The following is a 25,611-nucleotide window of genomic DNA, read 5'->3' as shown; positions in this document are numbered from 1 at the left end:
ATAGAAAAGGGATATGCAGTACTTAAATAAGCATTTGATTCATATAATAAGATAATGCAGTATGGAGACTAAGGTCCTTTTTTGGTCGAATCTTCATGTGCACAAAAAGGGGACCCTCCTTTGACAACAGTCACCACCAACAGGTAATCGTGAGACTCTCAACTGTGGTAGACAATTGGTGAGACAAGGTAAAAGCACCTTGTGAATGCTAGTGCTAACCATTAGATAGTATTATCTGCCTCTGGTGCATCTTAGAGACCAGGAAATAGTACACAAAGCAGGAATGTTATTCTCTGTTCCTCTTTCTTATATAGCTCCCTCTCGATCTGATCCTTTTAAGAATTTTGTCATTTTTTGTCATCCTTTTAAGAACCAGCTCATTCTTGGCTTTGGCTTCTCATGTCTACTGATTCTTTTTAGCCCCACTTTATTGCTGAAAAGGAGAAACCGTAGCTTTGAAAAAAATCTCTAATGATAAATAACAGAAGAAGCTCAAAACTATGCATCATTAAGCAAAGGGCCAGGCTTCAGGCAGTTGATTCTAAATTATGGCATAATTGTATTTACCACCTATCGAGCACTTACATATTTCAGGCATTGTAAAAAGTGCTTCACATGCATTATCTTATTTATTCCTCACATTTACCCTGTAAGGTGGATATTATCTCCATCTAAAGACATTGGGGCATCCAGGCAGAGATGTAAAGTATGTGGACAGATATAAAAATCTGGAGCTCAGGAAAAAATGTAGATTGGCGATGAGGATTTAGAGGTCATTAGCATATAGAAGGTAGTTTTAAGTATAGATAAAATTCTTCACAGACTATAAAATTCCAGCTGGAATTCTGAAAGCACCATTTAAGATATAGATGAAGAGGCTGTCTAGGAAGGAGCATGAGAAGAGCGCCAGAAAGGTAGGAAAATCAGGAGAGAACATGGAATAGATAAAAGCACAGCAGAGCTTTTCAAGAAAGAGAGTATGATTAGCATCTAAAATACTGTAAAGAAGTTATGCAAGACAATTAATGAAATGTATCCCTTAGATTTGTATCCCTTAATTGAAATTGAAAATTGAGGGTCAATTTACCTTAACAATTTTAGTAGAATAATGGGGCCAAAAGCCAGACTACAGTGGGTTAAACAACAAATATGAAGAGGAGAAATTTACAAATGTTGACTAATTTTCAGTGAGTCTATTCATAGAGCATAGGAAAGAGAGTGACAGCTTCAGTGGAATGCAGACTAGAGGGACTGATGTTGGTTGGTTAGTGGTTTTTTGAGAAATTTAAGCATGTTAATTGGGGGAAAATGTCTATTGAAACTAAAAAACTATAATGACTATTTGTACCTCAATAAAGAAGACTATTGGAATTTTCACTACTTTTTAAGTGAAACTGACCTGGGAATATTTAAATTTACCTTAAATCGTATGGTTGTTTTTATTATAATTTTTCCTTATGTACAAGAGTAGTGAGTAATTGCTGTAAAAAAAAACTTCAGACATTTCAGGAGTACATAAAGTAGAAAATAAAAGTCTTCACCGGGCGCGGTGGCTCAAGCCTGTAATCCCAGCACTTTGGGAGGCTGAGGCGGGTGGATCACAAGGTCAAGAGATCGAGACCATCCTGGTCAACATGATCTCTACTAAAAATACAAAAAATTAGCTGGGCATGGTGGCGCGTGCCTGTAATCCCAGCTACTCAGGAGGCTGAGGCAGGAGAATTGCCTGAACCCAGGAGGCGGAGGTTGCGGTGAGCCGAGATCGCGCCATTGCACTCCAGCCTGGGTAACAAGAGCGAAACTCCGTCTCAAAAAAAAAAAAAAAAGAAAAGAAAAGTCTTCATAACTTAAGTGATAACTATTAGCAATTTGATGTATGGTATATGTTTTTCTCCCTACCTATACTGTTACCTATGAGTGGGCACAAATTGTTCTGTAACCTTTTTAACTTAACAGTGTAGTCAGCTGATAATTCAATAATGGAAATAAAGGTAAAAATAAACTAAGCTTATAGAGATTTTTACATCTTTGCTATTTAATACGTGATTAACCTCCATATTCAGGAATTTTATTTACAAATACCTTATCTATTCTTTGTCCTTCCTCTTTTAGAGTGGATGTAACTGAAATTCAGATAGCTTTAGTGATTGTCTTTGTATTGTCTGCATTTGGAGGAGCAACAATGTGGGACTATACGGTAAATGCGAATATTTAAATTTATATTTAAGTACTTTTAATGTATTTAGAAAAAAGTATTGCATTGTTAATTTTTTTCACAAATCCTTAGCATTGCATTTAATTTTTTTATTGGTCTATTTAATATTTTTTCCATGTCTTAACATTTTTTCTTTTATTTTATAATGTGTATTATCCTATATGCCTTATGGCATTTTCTCCTGTGCATGAATATAACAACCTCATTTCCCTAATACCAAATAAAACAAAAACAACAACAAAAAACCCACATTGGAATAACGTTTTCCAGGGTGAAATAAAATAAATATTTTTTTTTTTTTTTTTTTTTTTTTTTTGAGACGGAGTTTCGCTCTTGTTACCCAGGCTGGAGTGCAATGGCGCGATCTCGGCTCACTGCAACCTCCGCCTCCTGGGTTCAGGCAATTCTCCTGCCTCAGCCTCCTGAGTAGCTGGGATTACAGGCACGCGCCACCATGCCCAGCTAATTTTTTGTATTTTTAGTAGAGACGGGGTTTCACCATGTTGACCAGGATGGTCTCGATCTCTTGACCTCGTGATCCACCCGCCTCGGCCTCCCAAAGTGCTGGGATTACAGGCTTGAGCCACCGCGCCCGGCCAAAATAAATATTTTAAAAATAAATCCAATAAGATATTTTACATTTAAAACTTGTCCCTCAATATTAGGAAAGTAGTTAATTTGCATTTTTATAATCTACTTTGAGGTAAAGATTTCCATATTAAGGAATGTTTTTATTTTCTGCCCAGTTGGTGACCTCAGTATTTTCATAAAAGTTGGCTTTTGGGAGGCCACTGTCATAAATTTAAGCTTTTTGTTTTTTGCAAAAGAACATTTCTGAAGGAACAATTGTCCTGTTATCGCAACCTAAGTCCACCATACTGGCTAACTGACTCACATTTTCTGCTCATAGTGTTAAGAATAACAATAAAGGTATCAAGAGTCAACAACTAACAGTCATTCAATACTTATGTTCCTAAACACTTGCCATCAGTTTTATCTGCCCCTCAGAAGAATTCTATGAAATAGATATTATTATTATTCTGCTTTATAACTCAGTCTTAGGATAATTAAGTAATTTGTCCAAGGACACATGAGAAGTACTGGAGCTAGGAATTAAACAGTCTGATTTCAGACTGTATGTAATCACTAAGCTATCTAGTAAAAATAGTAAATGATACAGAACTAAACACACTTTTACCACATGATCAGCAGTCGCACTCCTTGTTATTTACCTAAATGATTTGAAAACTTAGGTCTACACAAAAACCTGTATGCAAATGTTTATAGCAGCTTTATTCATAATTGCCAAAACTTGAAAGCAACTAAGACATCCTTCAGTAGGTGAATGGATAAATGATGCTAAAAGGAAATGAGCTATCAAGCCATGAAAAGAAGTTATGCAAGGAACTTATGGAGTTCCAAGAAGTTATGGAGGAACCTTAAATGTTTATTACTAAGAGAAAGAAGCCAATCTGAAAAGGCTGCATATTGTGTGATTACAACTGTATGACATTCTTTAAAAATGCAAAATTATAGAGACAGTAAAAAGATAAAGAAGTTACCAGGGGTTGGAGGAGGAAGGGATGAATAGGTGAAGCACAGAGAATTTTTAGGGCGGTAAAACTATTTTGTATGATACTAAATAGTGGCTACATGTCATTATACATTTGTCATAGCACATAGAATGTACAACACCAAGATTGAACTCCAATGTAAACTATGAACTTTGGGTGATAATGATGTGTCAATCTAGGTTCACTAGTTGTAACAAATGTACCACTCTGGTGTAGGATGTTGGCAGGGGAAGGGGTGGCTCTATCCTTTTCCACTCAAATTCTGTTGCAAGCCTAAAACCACTCTTAATGGAGTTAAGTTAAAAAATTAACTCCATTAAAAAGACAGTATGAAGCCAGGAGTTCAAGACCAGCCTGGGCAACATAGCAAGACCTTGTCTCTACAGAAATTCTTTTAAATTTTAGCTGGGCATGGTAGCATGCACCTCTAATCCCAGCTACTTAGGAGGCTGAGGCAGGAGGGTTGATTGAGCCCAGGAATTTGAGGCTGCAGTGAGCCATGATCATGCCACTGACTACACTCCTGCCTGAGCAACAGAGCAAGACCCCTCCTCTTTTTTTTTTTTTAAGAGTTCCCTGTAGCATTTAGTATTGGAATTGCCAATTATCATTTGTCAATACGCTCCGAAATAGACCTTGGGGATGTTTTCAAGTAGTAGTGATACATTCCCCAGTACATTCATGTTCTCTCTCATCATGTAAGAATAAATAGAATCAAAGATATGCCACTATAGGCCCCTATAAGATACCAGAGGGAGGGTATGTGTTTTTTATAGTGACTGTTCAGGTTGTGCCCATAAGAACGTAAATGTATGGGTGGATCACCTGAGGTCAGGAGTTCAAGACCAGCCTGACCAACATGGCAAAATCTCATCTCTACTGAAAATACAAAAATTAGTTGGGTGTGGTGGTAGGCACCTGTAATCCCAGCTCAGGTAGGAGAATCACTTGAACCTAGGGGGCAGAGGTTGCAGTAAGCCGAGATCATGTCACTTCACTCCTGCCCTGGGCGACTCCATCTCAAAAAAAAAAAAAAAAAAAAGAAAGAAAAGAAATGTAGACCTAGAAGCAGTTTGACAACTCTAGTTATTAAGTCAGGCGTGGTTGTCTTAAATTTGGAACTGGATCTTAAAATTGTTTCACTCAATGTTTTGGCAGTATCATAGGAAGAAAACATACCTGCTTATTCTTACCAACAAGAATACTTGGTGTTGATTCAGGTTTTCTAAATTTAATTATTAACCTGTAGTTTCCACAAATTTTGGTATATTATTTCAGTCTGTTTTCTAAACATAGTAGCCTATAGCTTCTGGCAATTCATTGTTACTGTTTTTTAAATCCTTTGCTGCCTTTGGAAGTTTTCTTGAACAGCAATTGACCAACAGGTAAATATATTGCTAGAGATTTAATCCTGGATACTAACTACACAGATTTTTTGCATGCATACACATCATATTCGTTATATTTATGATGCAGATCATGGTGTCTCCATTTCCTGGGATGCTACTTTTTAGAAGCTACTAAATTCAAGTGAGCTATCCTTTTTCATGTTTAAGTCAGATGAAAGCTAGTGAGATTAAACATTTAATCATAGTTACAGATTCATTTTTCACTTATGAATAAAGCAGTTTCCAAAAAAGTCACTTTAGACTGTCCAAAGGTAGTCAGTTATCTCAAATGATTGCTCATGGTTACAGATCGAATTCCCTGTTCTTCTCTTTTCCCCCATCACTACTGCACTTGACTAGTCTGAAGAAAATAATAAAAATTTAGAAACTAAACAAATAAAAAATAAAAAAGTTTTTAAGTTATCACTTTGGACTATATTCCAGAAGTTAAGGTTTGATCACAAGAAAAGCGCAGCTTATTGTACAGGGCTTATCATTATGTTTCTTGATTATTTAATAAAAAAACAAAATTCTGTTGTCTTAATTATTTGTTTCTTTCTTCTACTCCTAAAGATTCCCATTCTAGAAATAAAATTGAAGATCCTTCCAGTTCTTGGAGTACTAGGTGGAGTAATATTTTCCTGTTCAAATTATTTCCATGTTATCCTCCATGGTGGTGTTGGCAAGAATGGATCCACTATAGCAGTAAGGCATTAATGTCATCATTCAGTATTAATTTTATATTATTTTTATATATAAAGTATTAATTTTATTATAAATTTTCCTATCACCAGCTTTAAGATTCAAATATGCCAAAGTTCAAGAATGAGGAAGGAAACTAAGTATCTTGAAGAATTCCATTTAGGCACATAAGTACAGTAGCAGTTTAAAAATAGTCTAGACTGATAAAATATTTTCCTCTTTCTACAGCCTTGCTCTACATAGACTTTTCTGACATCTGGTTTCATTACTGAACATAATTCGGAGTTGCCATTCGTTTTCCTGCATCTTATGCCTTGAACTAATAGGGGATAGGGGGAAGAGTAGGGAATGTATGAGTTTCTAATTGAAGGCAGGAAAGCAGCCAGAGGTCCATGGTTTCACATATAGGGTAATTTATTACTCATCACATAAATTTTATTGAAGTTTCACTGAAATATATTTAAAAGAACTATTGTAATATTTCAAAAGGTAAAATTGTTAACCTTAATTCTTAAGTGGATATACTTTGTGCTGTATTCTTTACACCTTGCTCATGCAAGTATTACATATAAACTTTTGTATTCATTTTTTTAAAAAAACTTCAGTACTTTTAAGCGGGAAAGAGTTGGGATTCCTGCCAACTTTTTAAACAAATACAACAGTTATGTTTTTAAAAAGTCTATTATCATTTTCAAGGTAGTTGAACAGAAGAAGACAAATAACTTATTCCAGTGATACCATCTTATACCAAAACATTGTTAGAATGCCTTTTTAGGGCATTAGATATAGCATTTTTAGAAAAAATGTCTCATTCTTTTAAAAGACTTGTAAATTGACTTTCAAGACAATCTCAAAGGGATCCTCATAATTCATAAATTATCAATATTTATGAATACATTTTATATACATAATTCAAAAACAAAGTATACAATTTGTCTAGAAATATAAGTTCTGATATATTTAGAAAAGTCATTTTTGGGGTGTTTTGTCAGTTGATCTCGATATAGTACTGTGCTCAGGAATACATTTTGCTTGACAGTAGTTGATAACATAGAACATAAGTTGGAACATAAGTTCCACTGAAGAAAACAAGATTTAGTATGATCATTGTCTACTCTAGAGAATATTTTCATAAAAAATAACTGTTAGATGTTTGAAGGATGACTTAAACACAAGTTAGAAAGTGGTTGGTTTCAAACTCTTAAACTGGTGTTTTTCTTTTTTAGTAGCAGATTTTTTTTCTTGAGTAAAATCTAAGAACCATAATATAAAGTGCTATTAGATTTTTATAATTTATTACTGTATAGTATCTTGTGAAAAAATTTTGTATTATGCTATTACTGTAACTTTATAGTAAGTTCTACCCTAAAACATGTACACTTAACAAACAAGAATAAAGCTGTTCTTGTGAACCCATTTAAATTGGTTATAGATTTAATAACCTCAATACCAAATTTATTTCAATATTTTGTTTAGGATAAGCAGTGCTGAAAGGATACTGATTCACATAGATAATTTGTACAGTTTTATGTAAAACTGTACAATCTAGATTATTACATTAAAGAACTTTGCAGTCTGAAAGCAATAAAAAAGGAGGTGGGGATGTTGGTGTAGAAAGAAACTAGGATAGGCTGGGCATGGTGGCTCACGCCTGTAATCCCAACACTTTGGGAAGCTGAGACCGGGAGGATTGCTTGAGCTCAGGAGTTCGAGATTGGCCTGGGCAACATGGGGAAACTCTGTTTCTACTAAAAACACAAATAATAGTAATAATAATAAGAAGAAAATAGGGGAAAGAAAGGAAACCTGGATAGAACTAAGCTCTTCTTAATCAGTGACATTTTGCAGAATTGGCAGAATAAGCTTTATTTCAGTATCTCCACAAAAATATGTTAATTTGGCAATCTACATGTGGATGGCCTTCAACATAGTAAAAGTTGAAGAATAAACTGCATTAATTTTAAGCCAGTTTAAAACGTGTGAATATCATACTGGAATTAGACTTCTGTGGCACTGTATTATGTCTTTCTCACCCTCAGGTTCTAGGAAAGCTTGAAAAGCACAACTAAGGTTTGCATACTCCTGTAGGCCATACACTGCATCACACACTGTTCTTTAGGTCTCTTGCACAAAATAGATGATTAGAAAATATCTGCATTGTAATAAATGCAGTTTTAAAATGTGATACTGATTTTCTGCTTTATCCCTTAGGGCACCAGTGTCTTGTCACCTGGACTTCACATAGGACTAATTATTATACTGGCAATAATGATCTATAAAAAGTCAGCAACTGATCTGTTTGAAAAACATCCTTGTCTTTATACCCTAATGTTTGGATGTGTTTTTGCTAAAGTCTCACAAAAATTAGTGGTAAGAAATTTTTATAATTCATGATATAAATAATGTACTTAGTCCTCAAACACAAAGCTGGAAATTATTTCATACAATGTATAGGTTTTCTTTTGTGGTGTCAAAATCGTAATAATTAGCTATTTGTGCTCCAAGCAAAACTGTGATAGGAGTTATGTTATATTCAGTTAAACTAATTGTTTAGCTGTAGTTATCATTTACAACTTTCTGTTAACAAGGAATTTAAACATTGGAAACTTTAATAAGCTCTCCAGTCATGAATTTGAGAAGGTGTAGAAAAGTATTTTTATATCAAATGTGAGATTAAAAGGTCTGTTTTAATACTGAATTAAAGTTATAATTAATTCTGTCTTAAAAATAAAAGCTAACACATTTAAAACTTAATAATAAAATTATTTTGTTTAATTTTTATAGATAGCTCACATGACCAAAAGTGAACTGCATCTTCAAGACACTGTCTTTTTGGGGCCAGGTCTTTTGTTTTTAGACCAGTACTTCAATAATTTTATAGACGAGTATGTTGTTCTATGGATAGCAATGGTAAGTATTCTGCATTTTATTTATTTTTTAACAAAGCTTAAGAACCGTTTCAGTGAGATACCAGTAGCCTTAAGATCTAGTCTATGCAGGACACAGTGGCTCACACCTGTAATCCCAGCACTTTGGGAGGCTGAGGCAGGTGGATCACTTGAGGTCAGGAGTTCAAGACCAACCTGGCCAACATGGTGAAACCCTATTTTTCTCTACCAAAAAATACAAAAATTAGCCAGGTGTGATGGTGCATGCCTGTAATCCCAGTTACTTGGGAGGCTGAGGCAGGAGAATCATTTGAACCCAAGAGGCAGAGTTTGCAGTGAGCTGTGATCACTCCACTGCACTCCAGCCTGGGTAAGAGCGAGACTCTGTCTCAAAAAAACAAATTAAAAAAATTAAAAAATTAAAAGATCTGGTCTATACAATATATACAATAAATGTTTCTGAGTATTTGAAATTACTTCTCATAAGCTGTGAATAATTTTATTTTGTGGGTAGAAATGGCCACATATCTATAGGCCAGGTTTCCAACAACCTAGATTCTTGGAAACACAACTGTGTACCTAAAAATAGCTGTATTTTTCTCCCCCCAAAAACCACTGCAAAAATGTCAAAAACCACTTTACTTTGCCCAAAGGACTTTCTGACTTTATTTAATCAGGCTTATTAGAATATTCCCACTTTACAGCAGGTAACAGGAAAATTAGATGGGGTTAGTACTAGCAAAGGTAGGCATTTTATTGCATTGAGAATTGTCAGCAATTTGAGGAATTGTCAAGAATTTGAGGAGACAAAACAGAATAGACAGTGCTACTAAGTACAGTATTCTGAGACCATTTTATGCCAAATGTAAGAAACTTTTATATGTGTATGGTCCTTGAAGATAGTGCATAATTTGTATTAATTATAACTCAGTCATAAATCAAATTAAATTCCCTTTGATTATATCCTGCTTAAGGATGTGGATAACGTATGTACTAATTTCTATTCAAAATGACTGTAAAATACAGAATATAGTGCTTGAGAGAGACACGTTAGCCATCCAAGGAAAAGAAAATCATTATTGTAACACTTCAATTACAAAGTTGGATAAATGGAGAATTATTACATTTTTTTTTATATTACTGAGACATATGTTTATGGTTGGTCTTTAATTAATGGTGGCTTTGAATAGTTTTGTTGTATTTCTATCTGTGGATCCCACTGGCCATCACCAAATTCAGAGTGATATATAAATATACAATAACAAAACCCACCAAAACCCTGCGGTGAATCTTTTGATAATTCAAATAATCTCACTATATTTGTTAAGATTTGGATATTTGCGGTGTCTCATGTCTGTAATCCCAGCACTTTGGGAGGCTGAGGCGGGTGGATCACCTGAGGTCAGGAGTTCAAGACCAGCCTGACCAATATGGAGAAACCCTGTTCCTACTAGACAAACAAAAATTAGCTGGGCAAAGTTACACATGCCTGTAGTCCCAGATACTTGGGAGGCTGAGGCAAGAGAATTGCCTGAACCTGGGAGGCGGAGGTTGTAGTGAGCCAAGATCGCACCATTGCACTCCAGCCTGGGCAACAAGAGCAAAACTGTGTCTCAAAAAAAAAAAAAATTGTATCTGTTCTGTGCATCAGTTACAGGAGTACATCTGATGATCTTTCACTAGGTTGTGTAGTATGTTCTTTCTGGAGTAAGTTAATAACAATATTCATTCATAGTCCATTCAAAAGTCTTCCATCCTTCCTATGGTAGCAATGAGGTGTACTTAATTCTTTGAGGGGGACAATGAACATTTTCAGGTAAAATTTTTTTTTAAAATGTTTAAAAACCCAAATACCTTTAATATCCACTATAAATATTTTTTAGGGCTCCAAAACAATCCAGTTTTAAAATAGGGGGTAATTAATCAAAATATCTTAAAACTCAGTATAAGTTTTCTTTTAGTGAACTTAGGTATGTATTACCAAGTGGAATTGTTGAATTAAAATATCAGATGTTAAAAAAAATCAAGCATCTGCCAGGAGCATGGCACACGCCTGTTAGCCCAGCACTTTGGGAGGCCGAGGCGGGTGGATCATGAGGTCAAGAGATTGTGACCATCCTGACCAACATGGTGAAACCCTGTCTCTACTAAAACATAAATTAGCTGGGCATGGTGGTGCGCACCTGTAGTCCCAGCTACTTGGGAGGCTAAGGCAGGAGAATTGCTTGAACCCAGGAGGTGGAGATTGCAGTGAGCCAAGGTTGCGCCCCTGCACTCCAGCCTGGCGCCTGGCGACAGAGTGAGACTCTGTCTCAGAAAAAAAAAAAAAAAATCAAGCATCTGTTGTAACAAGTAATTGGCCTGGTTCACACCCATGATGGAGACTGGTAAACTGAGGAAGTCAAATTCAATTTTTCTTTAAAACACTATGTGGATGACAAAAAAAAAAAAAAAAAAAAAGGCACACACACAATGTGGGGGTAAACATGGTGCTTTTCAAGTAAGTTTTTAAAGTAAATGATATTTTCCCTTCATGGATGAGAATTCCAAGGGCAGAGCTATGAGGCTCCTATTTCACCTACGTTTCATTTTCTGAAGAGAGGCATTTGACTGTTGACTCTGGGCAAAGTTTCTAAATAGAGGCCCTCTTTAAATTTTAACACACAATTTTGTATATGCCTCAAGTATAGTATCTTTTCTAGACCTTTTAACCTGTTACAACTTACCTCAAAGAAATAGAAATGTTTATGATGGAATTAGTTCATTATAAGATGGCTGATAGAAGGAAATTTGTGGCTTCATTGCACAGCAGAAAGTTGAAACAATGTCGAGTCAGGAGACTTGGGTTCTATTACTTTCTAGCTTCTGTATTTTAGTCGTCTTTTTTAGTAGTCTTTTTTTTACTTCTGAGCCTGTGTCTATAACTGTGAAATAACCTGTATTTTCCAGAAGACTACAGTGAGGTCCAAATATGAAATGTATTAATGTGCTTTAAAAGGTAGTATTTTTGGTGAAGAATTTTAGGTTACATTTTGATATCTGAGGGAAAAACAGAACTGTGCTACTTGAGAAAAGATCATAATCCATTTTATATTTTCTTTTTTACTTCTAAAGGTCATTTCTTCATTTGATATGGTGATATACTTTAGTGCTTTGTGCCTGCAAATTTCAAGACACCTTCATCTAAATATATTCAAGACTGCATGTCATCAAGCTCCTGAACAGGTTCACAAGCATATTGACTGACTAATAGCCCAAGGAAAAGAGGAGATGAAGTTAGGGGAATCTATGTGTGAAGGAAATCCCCCTGTGCAGGAGGCTAGTATACTATCAAATAAGGTTATATTTGAATGTAAAACATAAACCCTGCAGATTCCATTGTGTCTATTTCAGTTATGAAGCCCCCACTGTATTTTTTTTTTATCACAGCTGTTCTCAGAATGATACAGTCTACATATTAATTAGAAACTAAAGAAAGAAATTTCAATCCTGAGGACAAGAAAGTGAACCCCTGTAATTCTAAGTAGCAGTTTGTTTCTGAGACTTATCAGACACAGAGTTTTCATGGCCAAAGGATTACATAAATATTTAGAACATAAAGGATTTTAGCCATCTTGAGGGTGCTTACTTTGATTGCTAAAAACTGAAAAGTGAGCTCATAATACTGCTTAAGTACATTGATTATAATATTGTAATCATTGAGTCATGTGATGTTGTAAGAAATTTTTTTATACTAGTCATTTTTCAAAAGAGGCATGTTAATTAGTATGTTATAATGGAAAATACTTGCTTTAGTATACTAGAATTTAAAGGAGCTACAGGAATTTTAAAAATAAACTTTGTATTTAATAAAAGGAATTCGTTGTACCAATTCAGAAAAAACATATGAAGGTAACTTGTTCCTTGATATTTTCAGTTAAAATTTCATTGTCACCAAAAAGTGGATGTTAAATATTCCCTTTTATGAAAAATGAAACAGTAGCTAAAAGTTAGTTGACATGTAAGAAAATTAGTAACTTAGAAAAACATGGTAAAAAATATCTTCCCTTTAGAAAGCCAAAGTTATTTCAAGTACACAGACTCATTTGATGTGATAAGGGATAAAATAAGTAAAAGTTATTCAACCAATAAGTACATTAGGTACTGATTCTTATCTTTCCACTCTAATTTAAATGTATTTAGATTACTCATTATGACTACTACTAGAACTGTCACAAAGATCTGGGGATCCAAATCTTCAGATTCCCATCTGACCCTATTTTTAATTTCATATAATAGTTCAGTAGACTATATGCCATATGATGAAGTAATCAGAAAAAGGAGTTAATGAACATGTGTTACATTTGTTTTAGGCAAGAAAAAGGCATATTGAAGAAAACAGTAAAAGATGGTATTTCTTAAAAGCAAAAAATATATATTTATGTGAATTAAGTATACAGAAAACACTGGAGCACTTATTTTGCCTTTAACTATTTTGGTAAAACTTCCCAAATAAGGATTTTCTTACATGGATGAATAGTACTTAAGATTTACATTCCAATATATACTTTGGCTTAAAAGGAAAATCCTTTACAAAGCTCAAAAATTTCGGAAGTAATGTCAAATATTCGTAAATGGTGGAAGCCTAATTTCTTCCTGTACAAGTAGATTGTCACAGTTATAAAAGTTTGCCTGTATACAACTGTTTTTTTTTTTTAAATTGGAAAACCTTGTAACTAAGAGTAGGTTATAGAGGCAAAAATGAGTGGCAAAACCCCATCTCTACTAAAAATACAAAAATAAGCCAGGGGTGGTGGCAAATGCCTGTACTCTCAGGTACTTGGGAAGCTGAGGCAGGAGAATTGCTTGAACCTGGGAGGCAGAGGTTGCAGCGAGCCAAGATTGTGCCACTGCACTCCAGCCAGGGTGATGGAGTGAGACTCCATCTCAAAAAATAAAGACAGATGTGGTATACTTGAACCATAAGTAGATATGTTAATGATGTGCTCTTAATTTAATGGCAGACTAAGCCCAATTAAGTGACATTTTGATGTCTTTGTGGCAATGACATATTCACAAATCTATGTCTTAAAACTGATACTTATATATTGTTCTATTGCTAGTGATTTCATTTTCAGAGGTGATTTTAGCAATTTATTCCAGAACACAAATTGAAATGCAGCTTATTGTCATTAGAAGTGGCTATATAACTTAAGTATATAGAAAAGGATGTACATGTAAAACAGATTTTGTATTCTTTTTTTTCCCTTAAAGAATAGAACCTTCTATATTTTCTATAGAAGCATTTTCTACCTTTTGGGATTAATACAAATACAATGAAGCCAAACCTAAAATTAAATTGTCTTTATTTAATTGACAGTGTTAAGAGAGAAAAATTCACTATCATTACTAAAGAGCTGAAAACTCAATACATATTCTTTAGGAGTAGTTGCTAACTCACATAACTGTTTAGATTTGACTTAACAGAAACAGAAGTCTTACAATGAAACAGATTTATTATTAAAGATGTTATATTTAAGCTACTAAAGACTTACACTATGCTTCTTAGCTAATATAATTGTATCATATTACTTAGGTTCAAGTTCTTTCTTCAAAGAGTCATCAGAATAACATGGATTGAAGAGACTTCCGAACACTTGCTATCTCTTGCTGCTGCTGTTTCATGGAAGGAGATATTAAACATTTGTTTAATTTTTAGTTAAGTGTTATACCTATTTCAGCAAATAAAATATTTCATTGCTTATATTAATCTTTATTTTTTCAATTTTAATATGATCACTTACAGTTTCCATCATAATTTTTTTCTGCAACATAGCCATTTCTTTTTTAAATTCATTTTGTGCACCAGTAAGTAGATTATCATGATTCTTCTCCAACTCTTCCATACTCTAAAAACACAAAAGACTAGTTAAGCTACAAAGCACCACTTTTTATCTCAAGTTCTAAAGTTGTTCAATTAATTTTCAAAAGTAGTGATTTAAAAATATTCAAATGCTTATTACTTATTTGAAATAAAAAATATTCTAATACATGAATACCAAAATACCTACTATAAAGGAAAAAAAATCAGACGTGAATAAAATATTATGAGAAGTACAATATAGTATATTTTGCCCAAAATGGGTTTCATGAACTGTTAAGGTCAAGATAAAAAAGACTATTAAGCTTTCCAAATATCAAGTAATAATGTACTTATGACTAATAGTGTGCCATTAATTCACTAGAGGGAATAAAATAATCTGTAGTACTACCTCTTTCAAGTTGTAAAAAATAAAAATTACGTTTTACATCTTTATTATTCATTCAACAAATAGTTAATCTAGTGCCTACTATATAAAAGGTTCTATATTAAGTGCTGTGGAGAAATTAAAAATAATAATACATGATTGCTTCCTGATGACAATAAGAAAAAGAAATAGGAACAAAACAAAAATTTTATAATAGGAATAGAAACACAACTTGCTGTGGCTATATAGTGGAAAATGGAGATTAATTCCAATTTAGTTGGCAAAACACTAAGATTTCAATAAAGAATAAGGAGTTAAAAATATTCTAGGGGAAGGGCAGAAGCATGGAAGTGAGTTGAGAGAAAGCAATTATATGGAGGGGTAGGGTAATGGATAAATGTAGTAAATGAAGCTTAAAAAGAGGGTCATGTCATAGGGGGATCTTGAACTTAGAATGGGAGGCTACTGAGAGTTTTCAGGAAGGAAGATATACAGTTTTAAAAGATAATATAACAGATTTAGGAAGGATAGATTGGAGAACAGAGAAATCAGTTAAGAATTTTAATGGTATAAGCAAATAATAATGAGGTCCGAAACTAGGGTAGTAGCAGTGGGAATAAAAAGAACCACTGCAGAGGTAAAAATTACAGGGCCTAGTAATAACTGAATGTAACAGAGAAAGGAGATGGAGGAATTAAAGGTTATACTATAGTTTCTACCCTTAATAGTAACATTTAGTGATAACATTTAGAAGAAATCTTTATCTAGTACTTTATCAAAACTTTGTACCAATTACCAAATGGTTCAATATACTTTTTTTTATACTTGTTGGCATCACAGCAAGCCAACAAGTTTTCCATTTGGAAATACTTTTTAAAATAACGTGTGTGTGTATAATTTTTTTTTTTTTTTTTTTGAGACAGGGTCTCACTGTTGCCCAGGCTGGGAGTACAGTAGTAGGATTTCGGCTCACTGCAACCTTTGCCTCAAGGGCTCAAGCAATCCTCCCACCTTAGCCTCCCAAGTAGCTGGGACTACAAATGAGTGCCATCATGCCCAGCTATTTTTTTCATTTGTTTGGTTTTTAAATAGAGATGGGGTTTTGTCATGTTGCTCAGGCTGGTCTTGAATTCCTGGGCTCAAGTGATGCTTCCACCTTGGCCTCCCGAAGTGTGAGCCACTGTGCTTGGCCATATATATTATTTTGAAATATTTATTTTAAAACAATTTGACTAGTTTACTCAGAGTGTCCCAATTCTTTTAATGTCATTTTAACATGTATTTGAACAAGAGCATTAAAGGAACCACCACTGAAAAAAAGTTTATGTAAGATTCCATTGAGCTTCTGTGAATAGTTACTAAAAAATATATTTCTGCCTGAACAAGAGGGGTACAGACTACAATTTGCTAATATATATGTGTCAGTAGATAATTATCAATCCAGACTTTTAATCCTCAGATGTCTATTATATCAAGTATTTTATGTTGGTATGTAAATTCATTCATTTTTAGTCCCTGTAATGATTCTAAAAGCAAATATGTCATAAAATACTTCTATAATACATTTGAAAACAAGAGACTTCAATAATTTGGGTACTTTCTATTTAACAAACACTGGGGATACAATAACAAGTAAAACACAACCTAAAAATGATTACTATAGACTCTATTTACAGTTAAACAGAGAACTATGACTAAAGTGTTACTAAAGTATGAATTTTATGCATTATAAGTACATTTCTAAGTAAAATTCCCAATTTACCATTTCCTGTCCTGAACAATCTCAACAAAACCATCTGAATCCTAAAGTAAAAATACATCACTTAAATCAGAAACAATGAATTCAAAATGAAAAAGCAGTTAAAAATCTAAAAAAATTTTTCCATAAACTTAGAAATAATTATCTTTTACTTCCGTAAATAAATTATGTTTTATAACAATATATTGTGTTGCCACATACAACAAACCTTTATGAACTGCTCATATAACTGTTTAATTGTTTTCAGTCTCTGGCTCTGAACAATTCTAGATTGTTGAAGAATCTTTTGTTGCTGTCGAAACATATTCTACAAATATAAAAGAAAAAAACTGTAGTAACAATTTGGGTAAAATTTTAAATTTAGAAAAAATAATTCTACATTAAACTTAAAAGAAACTTTTAAAAATCAGAGCTTTAAAAATTTTAACAACTATTATGATCATGTTTAGATAATTTGTGTTCACCACTAATATGCAACAATATATTAATCCTACCAGTTGCTGAAAGGGAAATTTTAACAATAATCAAGACATTCTTGGTGATTTCAATGTCCACACAGATGATCCTTCCAATAATAACGGTCTTTCAGTTCTTTGACCTATTTCCCAATGATTTTGTCCTCCACCCTACTTTAGCCATTGACTTACATACTCCCACCCTAGATTTTGTCATTACCAATAACTCTAACCACTACACAGTATTAATAATGGTAAACTTTTTGAGAGACAGATACTCATCATTCCCCTTTCATAGATGAGTTAACTGAGGCATAATCTGTCCATGGCTTCACAGCTAACAATTGCTCAAACAAGAATTTGATCCCAAACAGTACTGTTTCTGGCATCCGGGATCTAACCATTATATATACTGTTTCTCTATATGTCCTAGTAGTTAACCACTAGCTCTTTACCATTCACCATTCTAACTTACTCTCTTTAGTACTGCAGTTCAATAATATATCTGCACCACAAATCCATCCTATCTGCTTTCCTATCATCCCTACCCCAGTTTCCTTACTGACAGGTAACACAAATCTGCCATTAAGTCAACCATGTTCTGACTACAGATGTCCCTTGGTATCCTGGGGGGACCAGTTCCAGGACGCTCAACCCCTCAGGAGACCAAAATCTGCAGATGCTTGAGTTCCTAATATAAAATGTATCATATTTGCATATAACCAATACACATCCTTCCACATACTTTAAGTCATTTCTCGATCTCTTATAATACATAACACAATGTAAATGCTGTATAGTTGTTACACTGGATTACTTTTCCAGTTTGTATTTTTTACTGTTTTCTTCTTCTTTTTTTTTTTTTTTTTTTAAAGTGTCTGGCTGGAGTGCAGTGGCACCATCTCAGCTCACTGCAACCTTTGCCTCCCAGGTTCAAGCTATTCTCCCACCTCAGCTTCCTAACTGGGATTACAGGCATGCGCCACCACAGCCAGCTAACATGTTTTTAGTAGAGACAGGGTTTCAGCATATTGGTCAGCCTGGTCTCAAACTCCCGACCTCAGGTGATCCACCCACCTCGGCCTCCTAAAGTGCTGGGATTACAGGCATGAGCCACCACACCTGGCCTCTTCCAAATATTTTTCATCCACAATTGGTTGAATACACAGATATGGAACCTACACATACAGAGGGCTAACTATACAATGACTGGTTCAAGAATAGGCAAATGATTCAAACTACATCAGTCATATTTTTCCAGAGGAATTTTCTGCCAGAGGTATTGAAAAAGATTTTCTCAGTCCACTGGGGTTACTAAACTTATAATAAGCCTAGGACTGTAAAAACTATCTTGCTTACTACATCGAGACACCTTACTGAGAACTGATGACAGAACCCAGATGACACTACATGAGCAACCCCTTCCCTGTTCCCATCCACCCATGCCTGAAGCTAAACTGTCCCAACTTCTTTTATATAAACCAATAATCCTTCTTTTGTATGCTGACAAATTTCTGTCACTTGGAAATGCAAGAATCCCAACCAATATAAGAAGCAAAGACCAATGACTTTTATGAGTATGGTATGTGCCTCTACTTTCGTGGTTTACAGTTCAGCAAGACTAAAACACATGGCCAACAATGGTTAATGAAACCTGGCTCAGTTCCACTGGTCACAGTAAAAGGCTAGGTTCTCCATTCCTACTTGAGACTTGGTTATAACAGATTAATTATAAATCTAATCATGATACCAACAAGTATTTTTTCCTCTTGTTCCTCAGCTTTCTGCATATCTAAATCCCACTGCTGAAACAAAGTCAGAAACTGCTGAGAATATTCTTGGTTAAGTTTCTGCCTGTAAAACATAATAATTAATTATTGTATTTCATACCAATGTAAAAAGAATTTAAAACAAAACCAAGTTGACACATTTTTACTATATAAAAGAAGGAAATATCTTATCTGCAGCTTAAGTCTTCTGATGGGAAACCAAGAAGTGAAGTTATGATTTACAATGATTCCAGAAGTATTTTTTTCTAACAAGCTAATAGAAGAAAAGTCCTGTCACAAGCTTTAGCCCTTGAAAACTAAAAGTTTTATTGTATACATAAATTTTCAAAAAGCAATTTATCTTATCTCCAATTTATTTTTCCTTTTTTCTCTACCGAATATAGGTTCTGATAAAACAAATAGATTAAATAAAGTGATTGTATTTACCATATAAGATTTTTAAACAGAAATATTTCACTTAGTTTTTTCCCTGTTTTGGCTTAACAAAGATTTTGTACAAGAGTTAAGTCAGCTAAAACATACAAATTATATACAATATAAGGCTGGTGTTTTTCCATGTTGTTGAACATAATTCACCACCATAAGACTAATGGTTTTTATGACATTTACCTTTTATTCAACTAGTGTATTCTTAGAATGAATATAAATTACTTTTAGGCTGGGCGTGGTGGTGCATGCCTGTAATCCCAACACTTTGGGGGGCTAAAGTGGGAGGACTGCTTGAGCCTAAGAGTTTAAGACCAGCCTGGGCAACATAGCGAGACCTCACCTCAAAAAAAAAAGAAATTAGTTTTATAAACTCAATTCTTACCCAAAAGGAAAAAAGTGATCTTTCCTGATTTTTTAGGAAATATATGTCAATTCTATGAAGGAGTGAGGTTATAGGGCTAAAGGACTATCATACTTAGAGAAAAATCAAGCCAAATACATTTTCATTAGAAACCCCAATAACTAGAATAGTATTTTTCTTTTCTTTTCTTTCTTTTTTTTTTTTTTTTGTAGACAGAGTCTCACTCTGTTGCCCAGGCTGGAGTGCACCAGCATGATCTCGGCTCACTGTAACATCTGCCCCCTGGGTTCAAGCAAGCACACCTGGTTAATTTTTGCATTTTTAGTAGAGATGGGGTTTCACCATGTTGTCCAGGCTAGTCTTGAACTCCTGACCTCAAGTGATCTGCCTGCCTTGGCCTCCCAAAGTGCTGGGATTACAGGCATGAGCCACCGTGCCTGGCCTAGAATTGTATTTTTCATAAGTAATTTACACGAATAAATACTAAGAAATGCAGCTCTTAAAAAAAAAAAAAGCAACCACCTTACCTTTGATCTTGTTGTGTTTTCCAAACATGTTCAATTTTCTGGTTGCTAGTTTTGAGAGAAGCCTTGGTATACATTTCTAGTCTCTTTCTCTTGGCAAGAAGAGCCTTGTTAATGTCAACTAGATTGAAAATAAAAATTCACTAAAATTTAATATTAAAAAAGTATTTTGTTCCCCCATATTCAAGTAAATATGGGTAAGGTTGGTTCAACAATATTAGAAAGACATTTAAACTTAAACTTAGAAATAAGCATAATTTCAAAATGCAGAATTATTTGCTTACTTTTTTTTTTTTTCTGAGAAAACTCTCAATTATTAGTACCCAAATTCTGATTTTCCTAACTGGAGATAATTTAACTTGGGAACAGTAAAAATGAGCTAATAAACAAAACAATGTGTCAAGAGCAGACTTTAATTTCCTCATGAGAAAACACTGTTAATAAAGACTAAATTTAGGCCAGGCAGGGTGGCTCACTGCTGTAATCCCAGCACTTTGGGAGGCTGAGGTGGGCAGATCACGAGGTCAAGAGATGGAGACCATCTGGCCAATATGGCGAAACCCTGTCTCTACTAAAAATACAAAAATTAGCTGGGTGTGGTGCCACGCACCTATAGTCCCAGCTACTCGGGAGGGTGAGGCAGGAGACTTGCTTGAACCTGGGAGGCAGAGGTTACAATGAGCTGAGATCGTGCCACTGCACTCCAGCCTGGTGACAGAGTGAGACTCTGTCTCAAAAAAAAAAAAAAAAAGCTAATTTTATCTAAATTTATACAATATGCCCCAACTGAAAGGGCAGATTTCAATGAATTATTGATATAACTCATTACAGAAAATATGCAAAAGTACTCTATTAAAAAACAGAATCCAAAAAGGATAAAAGTTAAAGAACAAGAAAACTATTTTTAATACAATCAATTATATATATACATTTGTATTTATATTTAAGACATTGGTCGGGGCAGGGGGGGGGTCTCACTGTGTTGACCAAGCTGGTCTTGAACTCCTGGCCTCAACTCCCTGCCTTGGTCTTCCAAAGTGCTAGAATTACAGGTGTGATCCCCTGTGCCTGGCCATCAGTGATACTTTTAAACACATTTTTTACTAAAAGAGACAAAGACCAAGGACAGAAAAATCTTTAAGTAAATTTCTAGATAAATTAACTCAAGATCACTTTATTTTTTCAATGAGAAATAGGTGAATAAGATCACTTTTAAATGCTTTTATGGAGGTCTTTATTGGGCATTTTTACCCACAAGAACTGCATTTCGTAAAATGCTACTTCAAAGAATGCTTTGCTAAACACAAGCTTTTATCTTAGGGATCTACCATAAATCTTTCAGCAATCATGATGGAGCTGTACTATTACATATTTTATACTTTCAGTATTATCTATAATAAATGTATGAAAAAGCACTTTTTCACCACCAGATAGAGCAAAGCTTTCAAAAAAGATTTGATTGTATGAATAATTCATTTAGAGGAGCTAAATATTAACTTTTTTAAGATAACTAATCCCTAGCAAAGCTCATATTACTGATATTTAATATATTATTTAAAACGAGAATTTTTGAACCCAATTATAAAACTCTCACTATCTAGCAAAATTGTCTTTCGTATCAACTATAGTTTATTATTAAGTAAAAAGTTATTTTAGAGGCTTCAATTTATACTGTTCTCCCTAAAGAACACAGGAAAAGTCAGAAAATAACTAAACTGAAAAAATGAAAAACTGATATATATACACAAATATATGTATACATGTATGTGTATAACTTAGTCTGTGAATACAAAGAAGGGTAAAGACTTTCCTGTCCATTTTTGTCCTAAGATTCCATAACCCATTAAATTCACATATGTATAAAATAAAAGCACCATTTACTCTTAACATCATTGAAAAAATTAAGTATGAAAATCTATGATGCTAAATCACAAATACTTATGCAGAAACCTTCATGTGAGAACAAGGCTTAAATAACAATCTTACAGTACATTATTAACATTTCCTATTAAACAAATTATATGGTTTAAAACAATTTTCTTTAAAGACAAGTATCTCCTTAAACATACCTCCAACTCCTTCCAGCATATTCTGTACTTCACCTCTGTAAAGAAATTACATTTTAAAAACATTTAAAGATCCACCAAATGCCATGCTTGTTTTGGAAGAAATATCAGATCCCAGGTATTTTACATATATTACTTGTTAGACAGCCAAAGTAAACTTTTATTGAAGTGTATTATCTAAGAAACAAATTATTTTGAACATGTTACCCCATATCTTCAACTACTCCTGTAGAAGATCTTTTCTTCCTACGTTTCTCAATGACTGTAGTCTTCCCTGTATTGACAATTAAAAAAAAAAAAAAAAAAAAAAAAAAAAACTTTTGAAACTGAATAGGCTATTTTAGTACATTTTAATGAAACATCTTCATTTGGGGATTTTTATGCTTCAAAGCAGACATACAAATGCAACATTCTCTGCAGCTTAGATGAAATTAAATCAGGGCCAGGCGCGGTGGCTCACACCTGTAATCCTAGCACTTTGGGAGGCCAAGGTGGGTGGATCACCTGAGGTCAGGAGTTCAAGACCAGCCTGGCCATCATGGTGAAACCCCATCTTTAAACAAACAAAAAAAGAAATTAAATCAGGATTTAGGTCCATTTTATAGGAACAATTTTTCAATTCTGCCTAGGTTAATGTCACAGTAAGCCACATACTGTATATCGAATATTTTGAAATAACTGCAAAAGCAACAGTTGCCACACAAGCTTCTGTAATTCCAACACTGCAGTATAAGGATCAAATGAGAAAGGCAAAGTACAGTGGCCATCTGTGTCAGCAGGTTCTGAAACCACAAATACCAGGAGAAGATTACACCTGAAAATGCTTTACAAACTAAGTTGTAGGATAGTCTTTAATGGGTTCAAAACAAATGAACTGGAGGACATCACTACTCAACATGAGATGCACTGCACCTTCAATAACATCTTCCTCTGAACCACTCAGATCTTTCTTATCTTCAGTCTCAAAGTCATAGGCTCTGGTAAACTGATCTTCCATGGATGGCTTCCCAGATTTCCTGGAAGGCTTTTTTCTGGAGGACACCATATCTAGCTGCTTCCTGACTTTAAAAAACAAATGTCTTGAACTTTCTGAATCCAAAGGCATCATTTTAATACATTGGTAAACATTTAAATATTAAAGGAGATGAAGAACAAGGATTGCTGAATAAAATTCTAAATTTCCTCATTTTTTGAGGGGCCAAAAATTACGAAAGATAATGACATTTGTTAAAAAATAAAAAATAAATAGGCCGGGCGCAGTAGCTCACATCTGTAATCCCAGCAGTTTGGGAGGCCAAGGCAAGGAGATCACCTGAGGTCAGAAGTTCAGGACCATCCTGGCCAACACGGTGAAACCCAGTCTCTACTGAAAAAAACAAAAAAACAAAATTTTAATCGGGCATGGTGGTGCCTGCGTATAGTCCCAGCTTGTCAGGAGGCTGAGGCAGGAGAATCGCTTGAACCTGGGAGGTAGAGGTTGCAGTGAGCCATGATCGAGCCACTGCACTCATGCCTGGGCAACAAGAGTGAAACTTAGTCTCAAAGAAAAAAAAAAAAAAAGGCCGGGCGCGGTGGCGCACGCCTGTCATCTCAGCACTTCGGGAGGCCAAGGCAGGCGGATCACGAGGTCAGGAGTGAGAACAGCCTGACCAACATGGAGAAACCCCGTCTCTACCAAAAATACAAAATGAGCCGGGCGTGATGGCGCGTGCCTGTAATCCCAGCTACTAGGGAGGCGGAGGCTGCGGTGAGCCGAGATCGCGCCATTGCACTCCAGCCTGGGGAACGAGAGCGAAACTCCGTCTCAAAAAAAAAAAAAAATTGAAGTAAAATTACATTACATTAAATAAACAAATGAATGAGAGCGCAGGACCCCCGCCGCCCCGACGCCGAGCGCGCCGTGCCGGAGAGGCGGTCCCGGCGGCCACGCGGGGAAACCGCGGCCGCCGGAGGGACACGCCGTGAGCACGCATGAAATAAGCTCCTAATAGGGAGGCAGATACACAAGAAAATCGCCCTGCCATTGTTAGGTCCTGGAAAACAACGAACGTTTCGAGGAACCGCGACAGGCGCCCTCGCTGTGGAGCGGGCAGGAGGGAGACGGGCGCCGAGGCGGGGTCCCAGGGCGCAGGGTCCGGGCCCCGCCCGCCTGCCTGCCCCCGGCCCGCTCCCTCAGGGCCCCAGTGAGGCTGGCGGCCTCCTTTCAAGTCCTCGTCAGAGTCCCCAGACACCGCCAGGAGGTAGGATTCACCTCACTGGGCAAGGGCGGCCTCTGGCCTGGACACCTGGAACGGACAAACGCCTCCCCTGCTCACACCTGAAACACACCGCAAGGCCGGACCGGTTACCGGTCTCTCCGACCGGCTTCCCCCTCCGCTCCGCCACCCGCACACCTCGCCCCAAGCACCCGCTAGCCGCGACGCTTCTGAGGCAAGCCGAGATTCGCGCTGAAGAAACGCCCGTCTGGCCTCAGCTGGGCACGTCGCTGATTGGCTGGACGCAGCGCGCAGGCGTAAACTGGGGGCCGAGGCTCCACCCCCAAGGGGCGATTGCGCGCCGAAATCGCTTGCCTGTGATGCTTTGGCCGCCGCGGCTGGCTCGAGGACACTTGCGGCCTGGTGCCTTCCAGTGTTTTAAGTGTTCAGTGTTTATCATCTTGAAAATTGCGGCTGGGTGCGGTGGCTCACGCCTGCAATCCCAGCACTTTGGGAGGCCAAGGTGGGCGGATCACCTGAAGTCAGCAGTTCTAGAACAGCCCGGCCAGCACGGTGAAACCCCGTCTCTACTAAAAATACAAAAATTAGCCGGGCGCGCTGGCGGGTGCCTGTCGTCCCGGCTACTGGGGAAGCTGAGGCCCCAGAATCACTTGAACCTGGGAGGCAGAGGTTGCAAAGTAAGCAAGATCACGCCATTGCACATCTCTTGTAAAAATTTAAATATAACTGGTAATACACTGGTAAAAATTCAGGTATCAAAGGAGATATCAAACAAAGATTGTTGAATAAAATTCTGTTTCCTCATTTATTTGGAGCGCCAGAAGTTAAGAAAGAACATAATGATATTTATTTTAAAATAATAATAAAAATAAATAGGCCTGGTGCAATGGCTCATGCCTGTAATCCCAGCACTTTGGGAGGCCGAGGTAGGGAGATCATCTGAGGTCAGGAGTTGAAGACCAGCCTGGACAACATGGTGAAACCCTGTCTCTACTGAAAAAAAAAAAAAAAAAAAAA

At 35.8% G+C, this 25,611-nt stretch overlaps 2 protein-coding genes across 7 annotated transcripts in view; one reads left to right on the top strand and one right to left on the bottom strand.

Annotated features, from left to right (window-relative positions):
* Positions 1-14,510, top strand: part of CHPT1 (choline phosphotransferase 1) — a 26,147-nt gene extending 11,637 nt beyond the window's left edge. Inside the window, exons 4-9 of one of the 3 annotated variants that reach the window (XR_005580063.2) lie at positions 2,113-2,197; positions 5,751-5,882; positions 8,091-8,249; positions 8,664-8,789; positions 11,882-12,085; positions 14,343-14,510. Coding sequence is in view for 2 of the 3 variants with exons in the window: in XM_039472216.2 (XP_039328150.1) it covers positions 2,113-2,197; positions 5,751-5,882; positions 8,091-8,249; positions 8,664-8,789; positions 11,882-11,992; positions 14,343-14,387 (658 nt within the window). In the remaining variant the exon portion in view is untranslated. The remainder of the gene's footprint in view (positions 1-2,112; positions 2,198-5,750; positions 5,883-8,090; positions 8,250-8,663; positions 8,790-11,881; positions 12,086-14,342) is intronic. The other 2 variants (XM_039472216.2, XM_074402338.1) reach the window with 2 other exon arrangements.
* On the bottom strand, positions 14,096-25,611 carry SYCP3 (synaptonemal complex protein 3). 4 transcript variants are annotated; one of them, XM_074402340.1, is made up of 9 exons: positions 23,647-25,611; positions 23,291-23,436; positions 22,586-22,652; positions 22,382-22,416; positions 20,316-20,433; positions 18,963-19,062; positions 16,962-17,060; positions 14,551-14,655; positions 14,096-14,422 (listed from the first exon to the last, which is right to left on the bottom strand). In XM_074402340.1, coding segments are annotated over exons 1-9 (726 nt in total). In that variant the 5' UTR covers positions 23,649-25,611; the 3' UTR covers positions 14,096-14,368. The 4 variants fall into 4 exon arrangements, with proteins under 4 accessions (XP_074258441.1, XP_003929661.2, XP_074258442.1 ...); XM_003929612.4 differs by having other exon boundaries at positions 23,291-23,440; positions 24,696-25,611; XM_074402341.1 differs by having other exon boundaries at positions 24,696-25,611.

Source organism: Saimiri boliviensis, chromosome 7 (assembly GCF_048565385.1).
Source record: "Saimiri boliviensis isolate mSaiBol1 chromosome 7, mSaiBol1.pri, whole genome shotgun sequence".
NCBI lineage: Eukaryota > Metazoa > Chordata > Mammalia > Primates > Cebidae > Saimiri > Saimiri boliviensis.
This window is presented reverse-complemented; position numbering and strand designations above follow the sequence as displayed.